The sequence below is a fragment of the Neopelma chrysocephalum genome, unplaced genomic scaffold, assembly GCF_003984885.1.
Source record: "Neopelma chrysocephalum unplaced genomic scaffold, ASM398488v2 Primary Assembly neopelma1_26, whole genome shotgun sequence".
NCBI classification, from domain to species: domain Eukaryota; kingdom Metazoa; phylum Chordata; class Aves; order Passeriformes; family Pipridae; genus Neopelma; species Neopelma chrysocephalum.
In genome coordinates this window covers 13,400,688-13,417,856 of record NW_020897695.1, presented here as the reverse complement: position 1 = coordinate 13,417,856, position 17,169 = coordinate 13,400,688, and the positions used below count along the sequence as shown (strand labels likewise).

The window sequence follows — 17,169 nt, the reverse complement described above, 5'->3', positions numbered from 1 at the left end:
ATAACCCTCAGTAGGTTGTAACATTATCATTTATGAATTTCATGGGATTTGCTACAGAGAAATCTAAGAATAAAAATACAGATTTGTACAATTGCCTGAGTAAGCAAAAAGAACATTAAAAGCTACTTTGCAAAAAAAAAGTGTGGAGGCAAAAATGGAACTATCTTCTCCCTGATGCTTTTCAAATTACACTCTAGATTCACTAAAATCAATAAAAAGCAACAATGTTAGGTTCAAGCTAAAAATTAATACATATAAAAAAATATCAGGTCCCTTTTGCTTTCCAGGTTTGCATTACATTTGCTGGAAATGCAATGGTTTTTCTTGTATCTCCAGTAATAAGACCTGAATTTTTCAGAAATGGGGTTAATCAAGTCAAGTCATGTTTTATTCACTTGCATATGAATATATGTACACTGAAGGTATTAGTCAGGCCTTTCACATTATCTTGTGCTGCCCTCAAGAAGAACAGTGACAGGAAATTCTTTGCTACATTAGTAAGGACAAAGTAGACCTTTACCTCATGTTTAGATATCAAAGCAAATGGACATAAATGTACTACTGACACCATGTCTTTGGGCTAATTTGAATTAAATCTCTGTTCCAATAACAAGCTTCAAGACAGTGGTATTATTGCCTTGTTAAAAAAAACCTTTGAAGTAGAGACAAAAACATTAACCAATAGGTTAGCCAAAATTTTCTAGGGTACTTGGATTCTACATTTATGGTGACTCAAACTTGCACTCTTAAAGTGGTTATATTAGAAACTACTGTTGCACTGAAACAAACCCCCAAATACCCCCTCATGCTCCCTCGACCCCATCAACTCTTAGTTCTTGTCACTGCTTTCATCTGTAATAATTCAATTATTAAAAAATATTTGCTCAATGTGGAAACTAAGCCAAACTCTCCCTGTGTTGTTAAGCAGGTGACTATCAGAATTTCAGGGTATTTCCAATCTCCTGCGTTTTGTGAAGCATTTTTTTTTTTTTGCATCTTAGTATAAAGAGTGGCTTTGGAAAAGACAAAGAAATCTGCAACAGTGCAGCCATGCCTTCAGATTGAATCATGGTTGTTCCCTAGTCTGGGAGGAACCACGTTCGCCAGGAACACATTCTGCGTGCATGCCATTGCTCTTAACCTGGCCCTCTCTTTGCAAAGAACAAATTTATACTGTATGTTCAGGATTCGAGACTAACTTTTAAAAAGCAATGTAAATAATTACTTAAAGACATTTAATTACAGACAATTCTATACTGTTTTGTCTCACTTGGTTAGCTCTTTAAATTCTTCATATTCTTGCTTTGAACTTGCCAGTTCAGTTTGAGTCTGTAGCAGGCGTGCTTTCAGCCTTTCAACAGATGCCAGAGAGTTGCCTTCTGCTGATATGGTGGTGGAATATAAACGATGACCTAAAGAACAAACATATACCCTCTGAAATCACAGAGTAGCTCAAATATCTTAAGTTTTACTAAAAAGAAACCATTAGGGCTTTTGAACAGCATAGCGGCAATTAAATTGACGAAAACAGGTATTAGCAACAGTCCACATGAAAACCAATAGACTAATTAATATTACTGCAGTCTTCATGACAACTAAGGAACACAAAATGAGATTATAAATGGTGTTCGCAAGATGCAAATCCAAATTCCTTATTGCTTGAAGGCCAATATGAATAAAATGAAGTAAACTTGTTTTATCAGTTTTCATATATCACTTTGAAGAAGGCAAAAGTACATCAACAGTAATTTTCAACACTATGCGGCACACAATAGAAATATGGTAGTAAACTTACTTAGCTGAAAAAAATTAGTGTATTTTTACCTCCAATATTTTTCTCTTTGGCTGAAGCTTCCAAAAAAGCTTTTTCTAGCTCTGCAATGGTCTGAGCATCAATTTCCTCAGCCTTTTTAACTGACTGTAAAGAACGAAGTTTTTTATTCTCCTCTCTGAGGTTATGATTCTCCATGGCATACTTTGCAATTCGTGGGTGTTGTTCCATCTGTGAATATAAGCAATATTTTATTCAACAGTTTTTATTTTTCAGACAATGTTATACCTACCTAGCTGTTACTCTAGTACCTTTAATAAGCATTAAATTGTAATGGAAGAAGAAAAATGGTATTCCTTACAGTGGTTAAAACTGACCCCCCTTTTTTTTTGTTAGTTTTCTTACTGCCTTGGAATCTACTCTCAAAACAAGACAGTGAGCTTACATCTTATGTGTTTACTCTTCCACTGGTAATAAAGCAGTAGACGCTTTCCTTGCTGCTCTTGACATCCCTTTTCAGTTTCAACTTTGAGGTTTGGCTTTCTTAACACTGGCCTTGCATGCCATATGCATGCCATAGTAATGTTTCTGTAACATTAAAGGACTGTCCTGATTTCTACATTTCCCCATCCCATCCCTTTACTACAAAGCTCAGTTATGAGCTACAGATTCATGCTATTTTTTCCAGACATTTATTCCTTTTTCCTACTTGTGCTTGGAGGAAATTGTTTTCTCTTGTCTTCTCTCTTGAGCTTTTCTGTTGTTCAAAACTGCCTCACAAATGATACCACACCTACCAGATACCTGAATAACCTGAAGCCTTCTCTCCTGAAGCCTTAGGTATGTACTTTGCTATTTGCCTTCTACAAACAACTCCAGGACTACATCACCCCTTATTTGTCCATCTGGCATCTGTGTTATTATCCTTCAGAAACCTGCAGCATTACTTGCATCCTGCTGTCTTTCTTTTTCAACAAATGTCATATAGCTTAAAGTCTCCTATAAGAATGAGGATTTGTCATTTCCGTGAGTTGCTGAAAGGATACTTAGTCCTCTACGTAACCCAGAAAAGGTGGCCTGTGGCAAGCTCCCAACCATAACATCACCCTTACATCACCTCTCCTCTTGTGCAAACTCACAAGCTCTAAACCCACTCATTGTCTCTTTTGTAGGGAAACTCCATACATTTGAGATGCTTCTATAAAGGAAGCCACCACCAATCCTTTTCTTTCCTAAAAAGACTATCCACCCACCACAGAACTCCGTTACACAAGCTATTCTCACAAAATAAAATGGTTCTAGAAAAGAAAAACCAAAGACTTACCTGTTCTCTGAGTGTCTGCACTTCCTCCCTCAAGTCACTAAGGAGATCATCTTGCTCTTTTGGCAATAAAATTCCACCAGCCTCTTTATGTAATCTCTCCAAGCGAACAATATGGTCTTCCCGGAATTTAACTATCATTTTATTGGACTGAACAAATTTTTCCTTCTTGGCACACAGATCTTCTAGCTGAGCAACTTTTTCTAATAAATTCTTAGAAAGTACATATAAAGATTAGTGGGAAAACAACAGTTACACTAGGTGAATTTTTAAGGTGCACATATCACATACATATGCACAGGCAGACAAATAATGCAAAACTCAGTTAACAGTATTATGCGAACACACAGACTATCATTTTTAGCAGATTCATAAGAGAGCAAACCTCATGCTAAGAACCCAAGTTACACATCATATTGCAAAAATTGTACTTAGAAATTCCAATATGATTGGGTAGACTAAGTATGCTGTTAAGCACATCAGATACACACCACTAGAGTGCCTGTTTCAGTTAATTTTCTTTAAAAAAAAAAAGAAAAAGAAAATCCATTTTGGCTGCTTCAGTACTACACCACGACTGAAGCACAGTAAAATGAGGATGACTGAGAGGTTTGCTTTGAAAAACACACAGTTGATCCAAATACTCAAAAGCACAATCAAAATTAAGTGAAATAGAAGTTTGTTGTTAAATTCAATTTTTTCTAATTAGAAAATCCAATAAACAACCCCCTAAAACTGAACATACTATGAAAGCTATCCTATGACTTGTTGGAATTTGAAAGGCAGAATAGAAGCATAGAATCATTTGGTTGGAAAAGACCTTTATGATCAAGTCCAACTGCTAACCCAGCACTAACCAAGTCCACAACTAAATCACATCCTTAAGTGCCACATCTTCATGTCTTTTAAATACCTTCAGGGATGGCGACTCAACCATTTCCCTGCGTAGTCTGTTCTAATGCTTGACAACCCTTTCAGTGAAGAACTTTTTCCTAATATCGAGACTTCTGTGTGTCTAAGTGATGTAGCAGAATGCTGACCATTACCCCTTGGATTATGGGGGTTTCATTCTGCTCCCCATCCCTGTCTTCCAGCTCAGGTGGCTGGGTATCTGGAGAACAACTGTTCTGGTTCTGTTAAAGACTGAGGCAAAGGTGGCATTAAGTACCTCATCCTTTGTCACTATGTTTCCCTCTGTATCCAATAATGGATGGAGTTCCTCTTTAGCCCTGCCCTCCTTTTGTTGCTAATATATTTATAGAAGCATTTTATGGCAGTAGCCAGATTAAGTTCATCTTGGGCTTTGGCCTTACTAGTTTTCTCCCTGCATAACCTCATAACATCTTTGTAGTCCTCCTGTGATTTTATCTTAAATGTTGTTTGACTAAGTTCCCTTGTTATTAAACCTTGTTAGCTTTGGACAGAGTATTTTTATTCAAACTCAAAGAAAATCATTAAGAGAGTCAGTTTCAATATGCTCACTGGTCTCTCACCAGAGAGTACCCTGAATGTGCTTAGAAATATTAGTGCCAAAATATTACCTTCTTTTCACCTTCTGATTTCTCCCAGAACAACATTGCTTCAATAAAATTGTTCATGTAATTTATGTTGTTCTTCCCTTTTTCAACAGCATCTGTGGGGAAGTCAAAGAAACAAATGCCATATTTATTAAAATACTAGTTAACCAGATTTTGCTGCATATATAAAATGACAATTGTGTAAAGAACATTTAAATGAATTCTTCGAACAGTGTAATTCCTCTACAAATATCACATGCCATACCCAGAGCATACTGTGTAGACAGTAATTCCCAGTCACCTGCAAGTGCTGATAAAGAACAGAGCTAATATACATAATTGTATAATTAACAAAGTTGTGCAAGCATTGAATGGCCTTGCAATGAACCTTTATTAAAATGAAAGAATCAGTCCATTCAGCTAAGTATATCTATAAAATGCAAAATCCCTCTGAAATTAATTTGATAACACTAAGCCATTATTAACATTATTAGTACTGTTTGTACATATTAAAAGTGGACTGACTGGTTTATGAGAAGGAAATTCAGGAAAATAAGCATGAATTATACGGACAGTTAATGGCTTAATCTGGAAGGAAAGTGTCCACACAAGGGATTTAAAGGGTTTAATAATCCACTTAGAAATTAATTCAAAATAGCTTTTCTGAATATCCTCACACAGACAGGACTACTTATTTATGGAATACTAATCATCACAGTATCTAGGTGCATAATAACTACCCTATTGTAATTTAATATATTTTAAAATGACATCATGTTTTTAGAGTATCTAGCAAGCAGATTTTATATTTGTGTGATCAACTATTACAAACATAATTTAAATGCATAGAACAAACACAGCTCTGATATATTAAGTTTTGCACAAAACTCGTCCTCAGTGTTTAAGCACCATCACTTGCTTTCCCTCAGAACTCTACTGCAGGTCTAAACATTGAGCCCTCCCTCTGTCAATATTCGTATATTTATGAACAGCGATTCAGTGTCTTACATCATTACTGACTTGTTTTTACTAGTTAAATGTGTATGCAAGCAGAGAAGTACTTTTTCCTTAGGAAACCTCAACCACAGATGCTTTATGTTAGACAAGGCTTTCTAACTTCTGTAGTAACTTCTATTGCTGTATCTTGTATTTCTTGGCAAGGTCAGGACAGAGTTCACTCAGGAACACAGCAGAAGTTACAAGACAACATTTACTACCTTGCAATCAAACATTGTAAGGCAGATAAATACAACCTCTGTAAGTCAGTTCCTACAAAAATATTAATTGTTCAGAAACTTAATGAAGGCCTCAACCCTCCAGGCTACAGATGTAGCAAAATCTCTCTTCCTCATCCCCAGCTCTTACCTTGTGATACAGAAATACTGCGCACAGATGGCACTGAAGTAAGTTGAGCAAGCTGCTCTTTCAACTTCTTGACCTCAGCTTGCAGCTGGCTCACATTTCCCTGTGTGTCTTCATTTACCACAGCCTTTCATAAATATGAGAAAATTAGGAAAAGGTAAAAATAAAAATCTTACAGGATAAAACTCAGAGAACACCAAGCAACAAAGCTACTGAGAAGTCTTCCTATCTTAGGAAAAGAAGAACTTGGGGGAAAAGCAGTGTTCCATTTAGTAAGAAACCAGTAAGCTGCACTTGAGATAGAATTAGAGGTTAAAGTATTTAATATTTTCTGCAGAATTTTGTCTGGAGCTTTTTGACCAACAAAGCAGTATACATCAGAGACAGTTTCAGTTAAATGCCAAGATGCTTTCAAAACCCAGGAGAAATTACATTTCGGGTACTAGCATATATATAAAACTAGATAACTGAAATAACATTGAATCAAAATTTTTTATGACAATTTTAATTTTCAGTACTTTTTACTTTTCTAATTAAGTGCTCTGAGAACGAGCAATGAATACAAACTATTGTAAGCCATTAGCTAGTTCAAAGATGTTGTCCTCTCTTCATAATCAAGAGCAAACAAGCCCTTTTCAAAAATAACTGGTCATTAAAAAAAATTAGAAAGAAAATTTAGTGTTTTCTAATAAGCTAAATCAATTTAAATTAGTGAAAGCACTAGAGTATTTCAATGAAGCTACCCTGCTTGCAGATATGTAGGCTAAATGACAAGAAATTGCTTGTTGCTCCAATAAACACATTGAGTAACTCTCTTACCTTGTTTTTAATCAACTTTGCTCGCTGAGCAAAATTAAGAGTGGACAGAGTTTCACCAAAACACTTGGATCCTGGATGAACATTTGCAATTATACACGTTTTTGCATTACCACCAAGGGAATCCTAATTAAAAACATGGAAGTTAGTCTTATATGCATGTTTTCGGTAACAATAGAACACCAAGAGCTAAGAGCTCTAACCTAAGAGCAACTGTGTATCATTTTGAACAAATTGCAGGGAGAATTTCATTTAACAAATATCCATGCTAGGTAAGTTTCTCAGATTTTATTTCAAATGTGGATATAAAGGATGTGATTGTAAATAAAGACTTTATTTGGGTTTCCAAAACCCTGACTATATTATTTAACAATTTGAGATACTTTTTACATCTGAACAGCAGGAGAGGAAAAAATCCAAACAAACGGAAAAATATTCAGGGAATAAAACAGATATTTCACTTTATTCTTGGTAATTGTTAGCACTACTTTGAACATCACCTAGCCTGTAGATTGTTCCAATCTATCTTCCTTCTGGTGGCAATTGCCAAACAAACAACATCACAAATCAACAGATTCTTGATCAAGGATATAAAACGAACATATCCTTTTTACATGCATGTCTCTGGATATTTCTGTGCTGTTAAACAAGTAGCTCCCAAATCTCTGGAGAAGGCAGCAGTTATACCTAAAACTAAAAGTCTAGTGCTACAGAATAGTCCACAAGCCTCAACATCATTCTCTCTCTCTCTCTAGCAGAGAAGGTCATGTTTATGTATTTGTTTGCTGTACAGACACCTAAAAAAACCCCCCACTTAAAGTAGCAGCTCAAACAGTTGCAATTCTCTTCCAATTTCTATGTATTTTGGGTTGCATTGGAAGAACATAACTCTTCAGAGTTTCATGAATTTAAGATCTATGTAGAACTGGGATGGAATGATTGAGAAATTTTGCTGCAATCACAATATTGTATTGTAATACAAATACTGTATTATGTACTAGTACTATAACACAAAAATGTATTACAGATATTCATTACTTTTCACAGAATTTTGGTGAGTCCATAAATCTTTGACTGCTTCTGTCTTTGTTTTCTGTTCATCTGGAAAAAAGTCTATAGGCTCTCAGGTAGGAAATTGTAAGTTTATCTAACTCTTAACATCAGATCAACAATTAAGCACACGTAGGCTAATTCTGGAAAGCATGTCAAATGTTTCAACAAGTCTCTAAATATTACATTTCGATACACAGTATTTCTGAACTTATAGGGATGAAAATGTGTGCTTATTTTTCTTTAAAACCCGCAAATATGTAATAGGAGGTTATGAGCATAAATAAATTTGTCTTCAGTTAACAGCCATAAATTGACTAGAAGTCTGTTTAGGTTAAAAAGATATTTTTCAAGCTTTGTTTTGCTTGCCCAATATTGAAGCAACTATAAAGTACTTGAGTTCAGCTTTTTACAGTAAAAAACCCAACTAAATATTTTTTCTACATCCTAAGTAGCATATAAAATCCAGATATATATTACCCGTAGCAGAAAAGTGAGCTTGGAATCCCGGTAACAAATGTGTCTCTGTTTTCCATTACCCACATCAACGAGTGCTGTGATTACTTGGCCCAGGCAACTTAGTGATCGATTTATGTTACCTGCTTCCTAAAAATGGAAAAGCAAAGAGAACAAAGGTGAATGGATTTGGAGGGTGGAACAGGGCAGTACATTTGAAAAGAGAAAGATAGCAAAGATGTTACGGAACTAACCTTTAACCTCAGTCCTTCTGCATGGGTGTCTTTCTGTCTCTCGGATCCTGCCAAATCTACCAGGTTGAGCAGGGAAGACCGAATGTTAACAACCTCATTGTTTTTCTCCATGGATTCCACTGTGATAGTGAAAACTGCATGTGATCTTGAGGATTCTCTGTTCATTGAGGTCGATGCTACACGACGGTTTCTCCAGCCCATAGTTAGTACCTAAGCATGAAAAAGACAACAGATAATATCAAGTCTCTCAGACTGCAGTTTACACACAGGTGACATAAGCAGTAGTAGGCATATTTCAGTGCAACAGCTTTCAAGAATCTCAAGAACAAGGACTCTGACTATTTTCCAATAGAAGTATTTTAAAAGTGAAAAATATAGATTAATAGAAGTATTAATTCTGTTATTCACTTCTTTCCTCCAAAAGTACCATTGTTGTTTAAAGCATAACATATTCAATACTGGTGTATGTTAGTAGTACCCAAAGAAAAAAAATAAATTTGAAGTCACACAACTACTATGCATATGTGTATCATTCATGGAGAAATAAATCTGACAATTCTGGAACACACACTGTCCAACTAGCATGAAATGTAGTTTTCTGTTACTATTTCAGAGATGTGTAGGGTAAGCACTAAGGAAAGGTTACTGTAATTGCAATTCATATATTCCAAACTCCAGAACTGTATATGATTTATTACAGGTGTGGGATAGTCAGGAAGCATTGCCTAGAAACAGCTTTTTTACACTGTGTTGTAGAGTACGGAAATAGGGGAAGAAGGCATCACAGACACTGTGGAAAAAAAAAGTGCTTTAATCAGAGGAATATTTACCAAATAAGCATCAAGATAAATAATCTAAACATTAAAAAGTGACAAAAAATACCTGGTATGCTTCAGCAGCCGATGACAACACCTGTTCAACAGCACCATCAACAAAGACTCCCTTCTTGATATGTTCTCTGAGGAAGAGTCCAGCTGAAGCAGAATCTAGCAAGTCAAATATCTGTTCATTGTAGATTTCAATAAATGAGCATTTGCAGAGAAAACTCTTTCCACTGCCAGCCTGAAAAAACACAGTAATTTACATTATAAACAGATTGGTTTTATTAAGTCTGGCATTGTATGGCAGCAAGTCTCTTTTCACACATACCTAAAACTACTAGTTGGCATATATATTCTGCATACTGTACGTTTCTGATGCCCAGATGACAACCAACATCCAGAAACCTACTTGCATTTTTAGACTCAAAATATAAGCACACTTGTGTCTGAAGAAACTGCACTATAATTTGGTAGAGTACTAGATGCAAGTGTTTCTCATTAACAAATTTGATGCAAGATGGCAAAAATCTTAGTAACTTAATGGCTGCATACACGGTTTATCAGCCTTAGCTAATCTTTACTTTGAGACATTACTTTCACTGCAATAATAAATATAAAATAAATGTACCTTTTCTTTTTCCCGCTCAATTAGAAAAAATAAGTATTCAAAGCTCCGTGGAATTACACCTCTCAGACTGTGAGTGAAATTGTCAGAATCAGATGGTCCTAAAGAGATTTTTAATTAAAAAAAATAATTATTAGTACTACCTCAAGAGTAATGGTTCACCTTTTCAAGATGTCATTACAGAAGATTTCAGCAACCACTTTTCATCAATCAATTTATGACAAAACTACAGAAGAACTGAAATAAAATCAACTTTCAAGATCTAATACTCCATAATCAAAGTAAAATGGAGTCTAAATAATGCATATGAAGGTTTATTTTACCTGTCCATAGGCTACTTAAGTCTAAACTAGCATCAACTATTTGGGCTTCCATAGAAAACATGCACAGATGTGCAGGTATGCCAATACAGCTATTTAATACTGATTTGAAGAATGAGAAAGAGGGGGGGAGATTTGTCCCTATGTTTACTTAATTTCTATGTAGTCCTCGAAAATATCAGTCAAAATGGTTTTAGTTATTTCAATAACTTTCCAGTGTCAAGCACAACACTGTTTATCCTGGAGAAAAGAAGGCTTAGGGATGACCTTATTGCTCCCTACAACTACGTGAAAGGAGTTTGTGGCCAGATGGGGATCGGCCTCCTCCCCCAGGCAACAAGTTACAGGATGAAAGGAAATGCCCCCAGGTTGTGCCAGGGGAGGCTTAGGCTGCCCTAGAAGGTGGTGGGCTCACCATCCCTATAGGTGTTCAAGAAACAACTGGACATGGCACTTGGTGCTATGGTCTAGTTGACACGGTGGTAATTGGTTGAAAGTTGGACTGGAACGTGGAGGTCTTTTCCAAACTAAATAATTCTGTGATTCTATGATTGATGCATTTAAAATCACCACTACATGAAGAATAGGATTACAAGGGGATTCCTTCACACACAGAGAGGCCTTAAATGTCTAGTTGGGTAGCAAACAGTTATTTTGAGTTGGGTCTATGCATACTAGAATATATTTCTACACATGCAAGGGATATCAGTCAAAAAGGGAAACCAATAGAATAATCATTTTGAGAAAACTTACTAAAAATGTTTTATTTAACTGAAAAGATTCTCTCCTGTTAAAAACAGCAAAAAAAATAATCTAGATCTTCAAAAAGATTTAGGAGTACCTATACTTCACTCTTTTGACATAAAGCATTGAGCACTACATCATTTCCTAGAGTTATCTACAAGAACATGAAAATGTAAATTATCCCTGGTGTTTGAGCAATACAACATTTCAACTCAAGACAAAAAAATTAAGAAGCCACTGAAAGATTAATCTCTCTTGTGCACTTACCCATCATAGTAAAAGTTTTTCCTGACCCCGTCTGGCCACTAACAAAAGGGGAAAAAAAGTAAGATAAAGCTTTATTCTGGCTCTGAGTTTTTCATTAATCTGCATCTTCTAAGGAAAACTCAAAGCTCAAAACAAACAAACAAAAATTCTTATAAACTGAAGGCAAAGAGACATAGAGGCAAGTTGAGAAATCAGTCAGCTGGAAAAGTATAAAAGTAGAACAGCAAATTTTACTAAGAAATTTCTAGGGATAAGTCACCTTTTGTCTCTCCACCACCCACCCTTTTCTTCCTTATTTCTCTCAGAAAGTTAAATAGTGGAATTTAGCACTAAAATGAAGGCTTTCAGATGTATACAAGAAACTAACTTTTGGGTCAATCTTTTGAGTTTTGTGTCACTCAATAGTGCACATAAGGTTATATTTGACTTAGAAGTATTTCTTCTTAGAGCTGTTTTTTTTTTTAATGTAGTTACTAATTATGCTAGAGAAACTTCAGGGCAATTTCACTTCATTTCCCATTTGTTTATTGTAACAAAAGTGGACTTCACAGTTTTGCAAAAGCTGTGCTAGGCTAAAAGCCAGTACAGTTTCGATTAGATTAGCCCTGTAAATCAGCATTTCTATCCAAAGTGCTTCACCAGTTTTCAAAATGAAAAAATATTGAGTTAATATAAGGATATTCATACTCCTAGTCATAGATATATTTCTACCTTGAAAACATTCTGAAAGTTAAAATTATCATTAATGAGTTTTCCCACAGGCAGCTAAGAGTCACTAAAGAGCCGAGCTGGCCAAATATCAAGCTAAAGCAATTTTCATTCCATTTTACTATGGATATACTGAAAATAACCAGCTTTCTCTTTAATAGTACAATAAAACTACTTTTTAGACAAATAATAGTAAAATTAAAATGAGTTTACAATCCACATTATTAGCTGTAAGTATTAGAAGCATAACACCTGCAAATAGATTCCTCCAGAAGAGGAGTAAGAAGTACTATTCAATGTTGCAAGAACATTCCTTGTGTTGTGCAACAGAAGGAAGCACTTCTAAAGTTTACTGTAACATTAAGCAGGCTCTGGCTCTTAAAACCACAACTATTCATTAGCACAATCTCCTCAAATGTTGCGATTGCAATGAAATAACTGTAATTGCTATGAAATTACTTACTATGCAAAGATGGTTCCATTGTAGCCATTCATACAAGATTCAACAATATTTTTAGCCACACTTGAGAACACGGACTCCTGGGGACAAGGGAAAGAGAAGGCGCTTGGCACCACTTGTTTTGGTATCTTTTATATCAGTGTTTCCCGTGTCATAACTTTACAGTGTATAAAATAGATGCATTCCTTAACATTAGATATGTACAAGGATCTCTGGAGTTATCACAGCAAAACAATATATCCTAAGTCTTCATGACATAAATCACTCCCTCTGACAAAACTGTATTCCTCGATAAACCGAAAGAAAAATACAACTCAGCATCATGGTAACAGCTTTTGAATATACAATATTAATTTTGATCCAGTGGTTATGCAGTTTATACCATCAGTAGGTCAAAACTGAGCCTTAGGACACTTATCAAATCTAGTTAACATTTGTCACTGCACAGGGGCATATTCAACAAACCTGCACAACTGTTAACCTCATCTTGCAAGAAGAGCCTAACTACAAATAACAGCCTACAGCAGGTGAGGGGTTTTGGAGGTTTGGTTTGGGTTTTCTGACAGAAATTAAAGGAAATTAAGAGAATTGAAGCAAACAGAATATAAACTCATAAGTTCCTTAAATACAAATCACATCTTTAATGTCAGCTACTGACTGCCAGTTATGTTTATGTTTGTCTCAACAGGCATTTTCTATGGTGTTCCTGTAACATTTACAAATGTAAACTTCAATTTTAACGCAAACTTTAATCAAAGAAATTATCAGTTAAAAAAATCCACATCAAAATTATTTAAAGAGCAAAATTTCATGCAGCATTTCTGTACTATAATAATGTGTTACCAATCTGACCACTGCAAAAAATTACACCTAAGGCACTACATCTGTAGAAAGGCTTAGCATTAGTAGTTGCCAAAATTTGGGGAAAAACTGTAATAGATATGAGATTCTGGAAGTAATTACCTGTGTTGTTTCCATATTTGCAACATAATCAAAAGTGAAGATCTTTGGCTCAGGCTTTGAATGCAGGCGGATGGTATTTGATGAAAGAACAGATAAACACAAGCCTTGATCTCCATCGGTTAATGCAGTTCTGTCTGAAGGGGGACGCACCCTTACAAAAACTTTGATAGCATCACCTTCAACACTAAATGAATTTTTATGCATTAGATTGCTTCAAAATACATCTATCAGCTGTTTGATAAAATATAATCACAACAATCAGGTTAAGCATGTGAAGTCATACAAAGGTCTCTCCTGAAATACTACTTCTAGCTGAACATCAATTCATTACAAGGTTTACTAAAAGTAAAAGTGTGGCAGATTTAAAAGACAAAGAAGATGCAGTTACTGGAATTTATTGCTCTTGCATGTAACTTGAGCTCTAAAAGAACACATTTCACAATGAACTTGAGATATATAAAACCAGTGTTGTAATGAAGGTTTCACTAGTTTCTAAGTCTATGGGCTTCAAGCATCCTTCTTACTACTAGAAGTTTAAATAGACAAATGGAGCACTTGATGCTACAGTCCAGCAGAAAGTTATTAGCATTTTTCTTTGCTTCTCACAGGAAGGGAATGAAGTACCAATTCTTGATCAAATGAGTCAAATAAGGCATAGCAAGTCCCTAACCCTTAATCACAGTTTACAATGGATAAACGTAGCATTTATCAATGGATAACTGTAGCTTGAATAAGTAACTGGGCATGACTTATATTAAAGCTTTGAGGAGTTCTGGAATAAATACCAATATACCCTCAAAATATTAAAGAATTATAAATTTTTACATGAAATGGTAGCAAGCTTGGATTTACCTTTCTTCATTCTTTCCCAAAAGGCAGTTATAGCAGGAGGGTGTTATAACTGCTACTGATTTTTACTTTCAGTATACAAGTGCTGCCTAAAAAGACCACGGAGAAAAAAGACTCCGCGTTAAGTTAAAAAAATAAAAAAAAACTCTGAGACATTAAAGAGAAAGGAAGAGAATAGTTTTAAAAGTGGGAAAGGGTCTTCATGACTGACATATGCAGGCGGGGAGTGGCCAAGGAAAGGGCTAAAAACACAAGCAGCAGCTGAGAAAGGGAAGAGGTTATACTGGATTTAAGACACACCAAACTAAATTCCTGAATATGTTTTCATTGCATAACATTATTCTGAGTTGTGGCACAAACAGCATGTATTTAGAAGAGGGGTTTTTGTTTTTTGTTTAGGTTTAAGACTTCCTCACAAAATTAAAGTTCCTAGTGGAATATTTCTACAGATAAATTCCAGAGTCCAGTTGCAGAGTTAGTCAACAAATGAGAATTTACTGAACAGCAGCATTCTAAGAGGAACCCAACACCTCAGAGCAACAGTTTTATTATGAGAAACTTTTTTTAAACCTATAAGGAAGTTAGGAGAGAAAGGCAACAATCTTGTGCAGGAAAAGACTGAAATATAAAGCTTTAAATTATTTCACAAAGTTATACTAGATTTTGTTTGCACTTTTTGTGCAATGTGATTATTCATATATGTGAACTGGCCAATACTACTTTACCTAGGTGAGTTCAATGAAGATATTGCAGAGTCACGCAAATCTCCTATAAAAGGAAAGTGAAACACACACACAAAAATTAAATAAGATAAAATTATTGCTCAAAAAACCTGCTTAAATAGCAAATACTGTAAGTAGTACGGAGGGAGATAAACAGAGAGCCTTATAAATATAAATGTCATGCACAAAACAGAAATGCACAAAAATACTTGGTAACAATCTTCCTTTGGCAGAAAGATTGCAGTTGTTACAGAGGTAGAGAAAGCTCCAGTCCTGTAATATGAGGATGCACAAACTTGTCAGTGTATGTGCAATGAGTAGTTTCTTAAGTTAATGTATATAAGGTTTTCCAAGTGTTTTGGAGAATTGGAAACATAAATGCTAATAGTATTATATATTCCCATTGTATTTTAAAGATTGCAAACTTAATGCAGACAAACCATTACAAAATGAAATAGCTTTACTGACATGACTGCAAAACAATATCCTAAACCTGCACAACTGACTAGCTGTGTTACTTTTACTATTATGAAGTAATATTGATCACTCTGTAATACATAAAGCTCTCCTATACATTATCTGGGGCAAAAGTCCTATCAGGAGCATCTGAAGGAGCTGAGGTTGTTTAGCCTAGAGAAGAGGAGGCTCTCTACAACTCTATCACTCTCTACAACTCCCTGAAAGGTTGTAGCCAGCCTCTTCTACCAGGCAACAAGTGACAGGACAAGAGGATCCAGTCTTAAACTGCACCAGGGGAGGTTTAGGTTGGACATCAGGAAGAAGTTCTTTACAGAAAGGGTGATGAGATACTGGAATGCATTGCCCAGGGTAGTGGTGGAGTCGTCATCCCTGCAAGTGTTTAAGGAAAGGCTGGATGTGGTATTTAGTGCCATGGTCTAGTTGACATGGTGGTGTTTGGTCACAGATTGGACTCAGTGATTTCAGAGGTCTTTTCCAACCTAATTGATTCTGTGATATGAGCCTCATTTTGCATGGCTTCACATTTCAAGGAGATGGCACATATTACCCCATAGGTAGATAGGATGACTTATTTTTTACATAAGGGTAAATCTGACGTGAAATTATATACATATAATAAAGTCAAAATATTAGCTAAGTAACATAACCACATTTGAAAATACGTAAAATGAAATGAAAGATGATTCCTCAAAAATAGTCCAATAATAAAGACTTTATAAAGTCTCTAAAAGTGCACAGGTTTTATTGCAGTATGATTCCTTTAAAAGTAGAACTAATAAAACCGTGCAAAGGCACTACTCTTCTCTTTAACATTCATACTACCTAAATACCCTGCTGCTATGCGAGCCTACCTGCTTTGATTCACATCATCAGAGAAATGTTTTAGCTTCTAATACAGTTGTTTTTATTCAATTGTGCAAGGTATCAAGGAAAGCAGTGCATTTTAAGACTGAAATCAGACCGATAAGTACTTGCATAGCCCCGGGAATGCCCTGAAGTTGTATCAGGGGAGGTTTAGGTTGGATATTAGAAGAAGGTTCTTCCCCCAGAGGCTGGCTGTGCATGGAACAGGCTCCCCCGGGAAATGGTCACAGCATCAAGCCTGAGTTCAAGAAGCGTTTGGACAACGCTCTGAAGAACTCAGTGTGATTTTTGGGGTGTCCTGTCGTACACACAGATAGGAGTCAGACTCGATGATCCTTATGGGTCCCTCTCAACTCAGAATATTCCGTGATTCTGGTACAGGGACGACCCTCGGGTACCCCGACATCCCCGAGGGCAGGGCACTGCCCGCGGGCACTCCACATTGGAACTCCCAGGGCCTCGCGTGGGACACCGGCCCCCCCCAGCACGGCCGCACCTGGCCCCGCTGGTTCTCACACATGGGTAATGCCCTCGCAGGGCAGAGCCGTCCCTAGTCCCCGCTCCGCTCCGCTCCGCTCCGCCCCGCTCTGGGGGCACATCCCTCAGCCCCTCCCGGGCGCCCGTGCCCCCCCACCTCTCGGACCCGGAGCCATGATCCCGCCGGCCCCGGCACCTCCCGCCCGTGCCCCCTCACCCCTCAGGCCCGGAGCCATGATCCCGCCGGCCCCGGCACCTCGCGCCCGGCGCTCTAAGATGGCGGAGCCTTTGAATTTGGCGCTCAGCGGCGCGGCCCCGCCCC

At 36.6% G+C, this 17,169-nt stretch overlaps 1 protein-coding gene across 2 annotated transcripts in view; it reads right to left on the bottom strand.

Moving 5' to 3' along the window:
• The window catches only part of KIF15 (kinesin family member 15), a 36,729-nt gene extending 19,570 nt beyond the window's left edge, over positions 1 to 17,159 (bottom strand). Inside the window, exons 1-15 of one of the 2 annotated variants that reach the window (XM_027675616.1) lie at positions 17,065 to 17,159; positions 15,030 to 15,072; positions 13,456 to 13,639; positions 12,496 to 12,572; positions 11,325 to 11,362; positions 9,997 to 10,094; positions 9,430 to 9,609; positions 8,548 to 8,757; positions 8,318 to 8,443; positions 6,791 to 6,913; positions 5,975 to 6,098; positions 4,634 to 4,725; positions 3,096 to 3,305; positions 1,825 to 2,002; positions 1,271 to 1,412 (exon numbers count right to left, since the gene is read on the bottom strand). In XM_027675616.1, the coding sequence (XP_027531417.1) occupies positions 1,271 to 1,412; positions 1,825 to 2,002; positions 3,096 to 3,305; positions 4,634 to 4,725; positions 5,975 to 6,098; positions 6,791 to 6,913; positions 8,318 to 8,443; positions 8,548 to 8,757; positions 9,430 to 9,609; positions 9,997 to 10,094; positions 11,325 to 11,362; positions 12,496 to 12,572; positions 13,456 to 13,639; positions 15,030 to 15,072; positions 17,065 to 17,083 (1,844 nt within the window). In that variant the 5' untranslated portion in view covers positions 17,084 to 17,159. The remainder of the gene's footprint in view (positions 1 to 1,270; positions 1,413 to 1,824; positions 2,003 to 3,095; positions 3,306 to 4,633; positions 4,726 to 5,974; positions 6,099 to 6,790; positions 6,914 to 8,317; positions 8,444 to 8,547; positions 8,758 to 9,429; positions 9,610 to 9,996; positions 10,095 to 11,324; positions 11,363 to 12,495; positions 12,573 to 13,455; positions 13,640 to 15,029; positions 15,073 to 17,064) is intronic. The other variant, XM_027675615.1, reaches the window with a different exon arrangement.
• Positions 17,160 to 17,169: the final 10 nt, after the last annotated feature.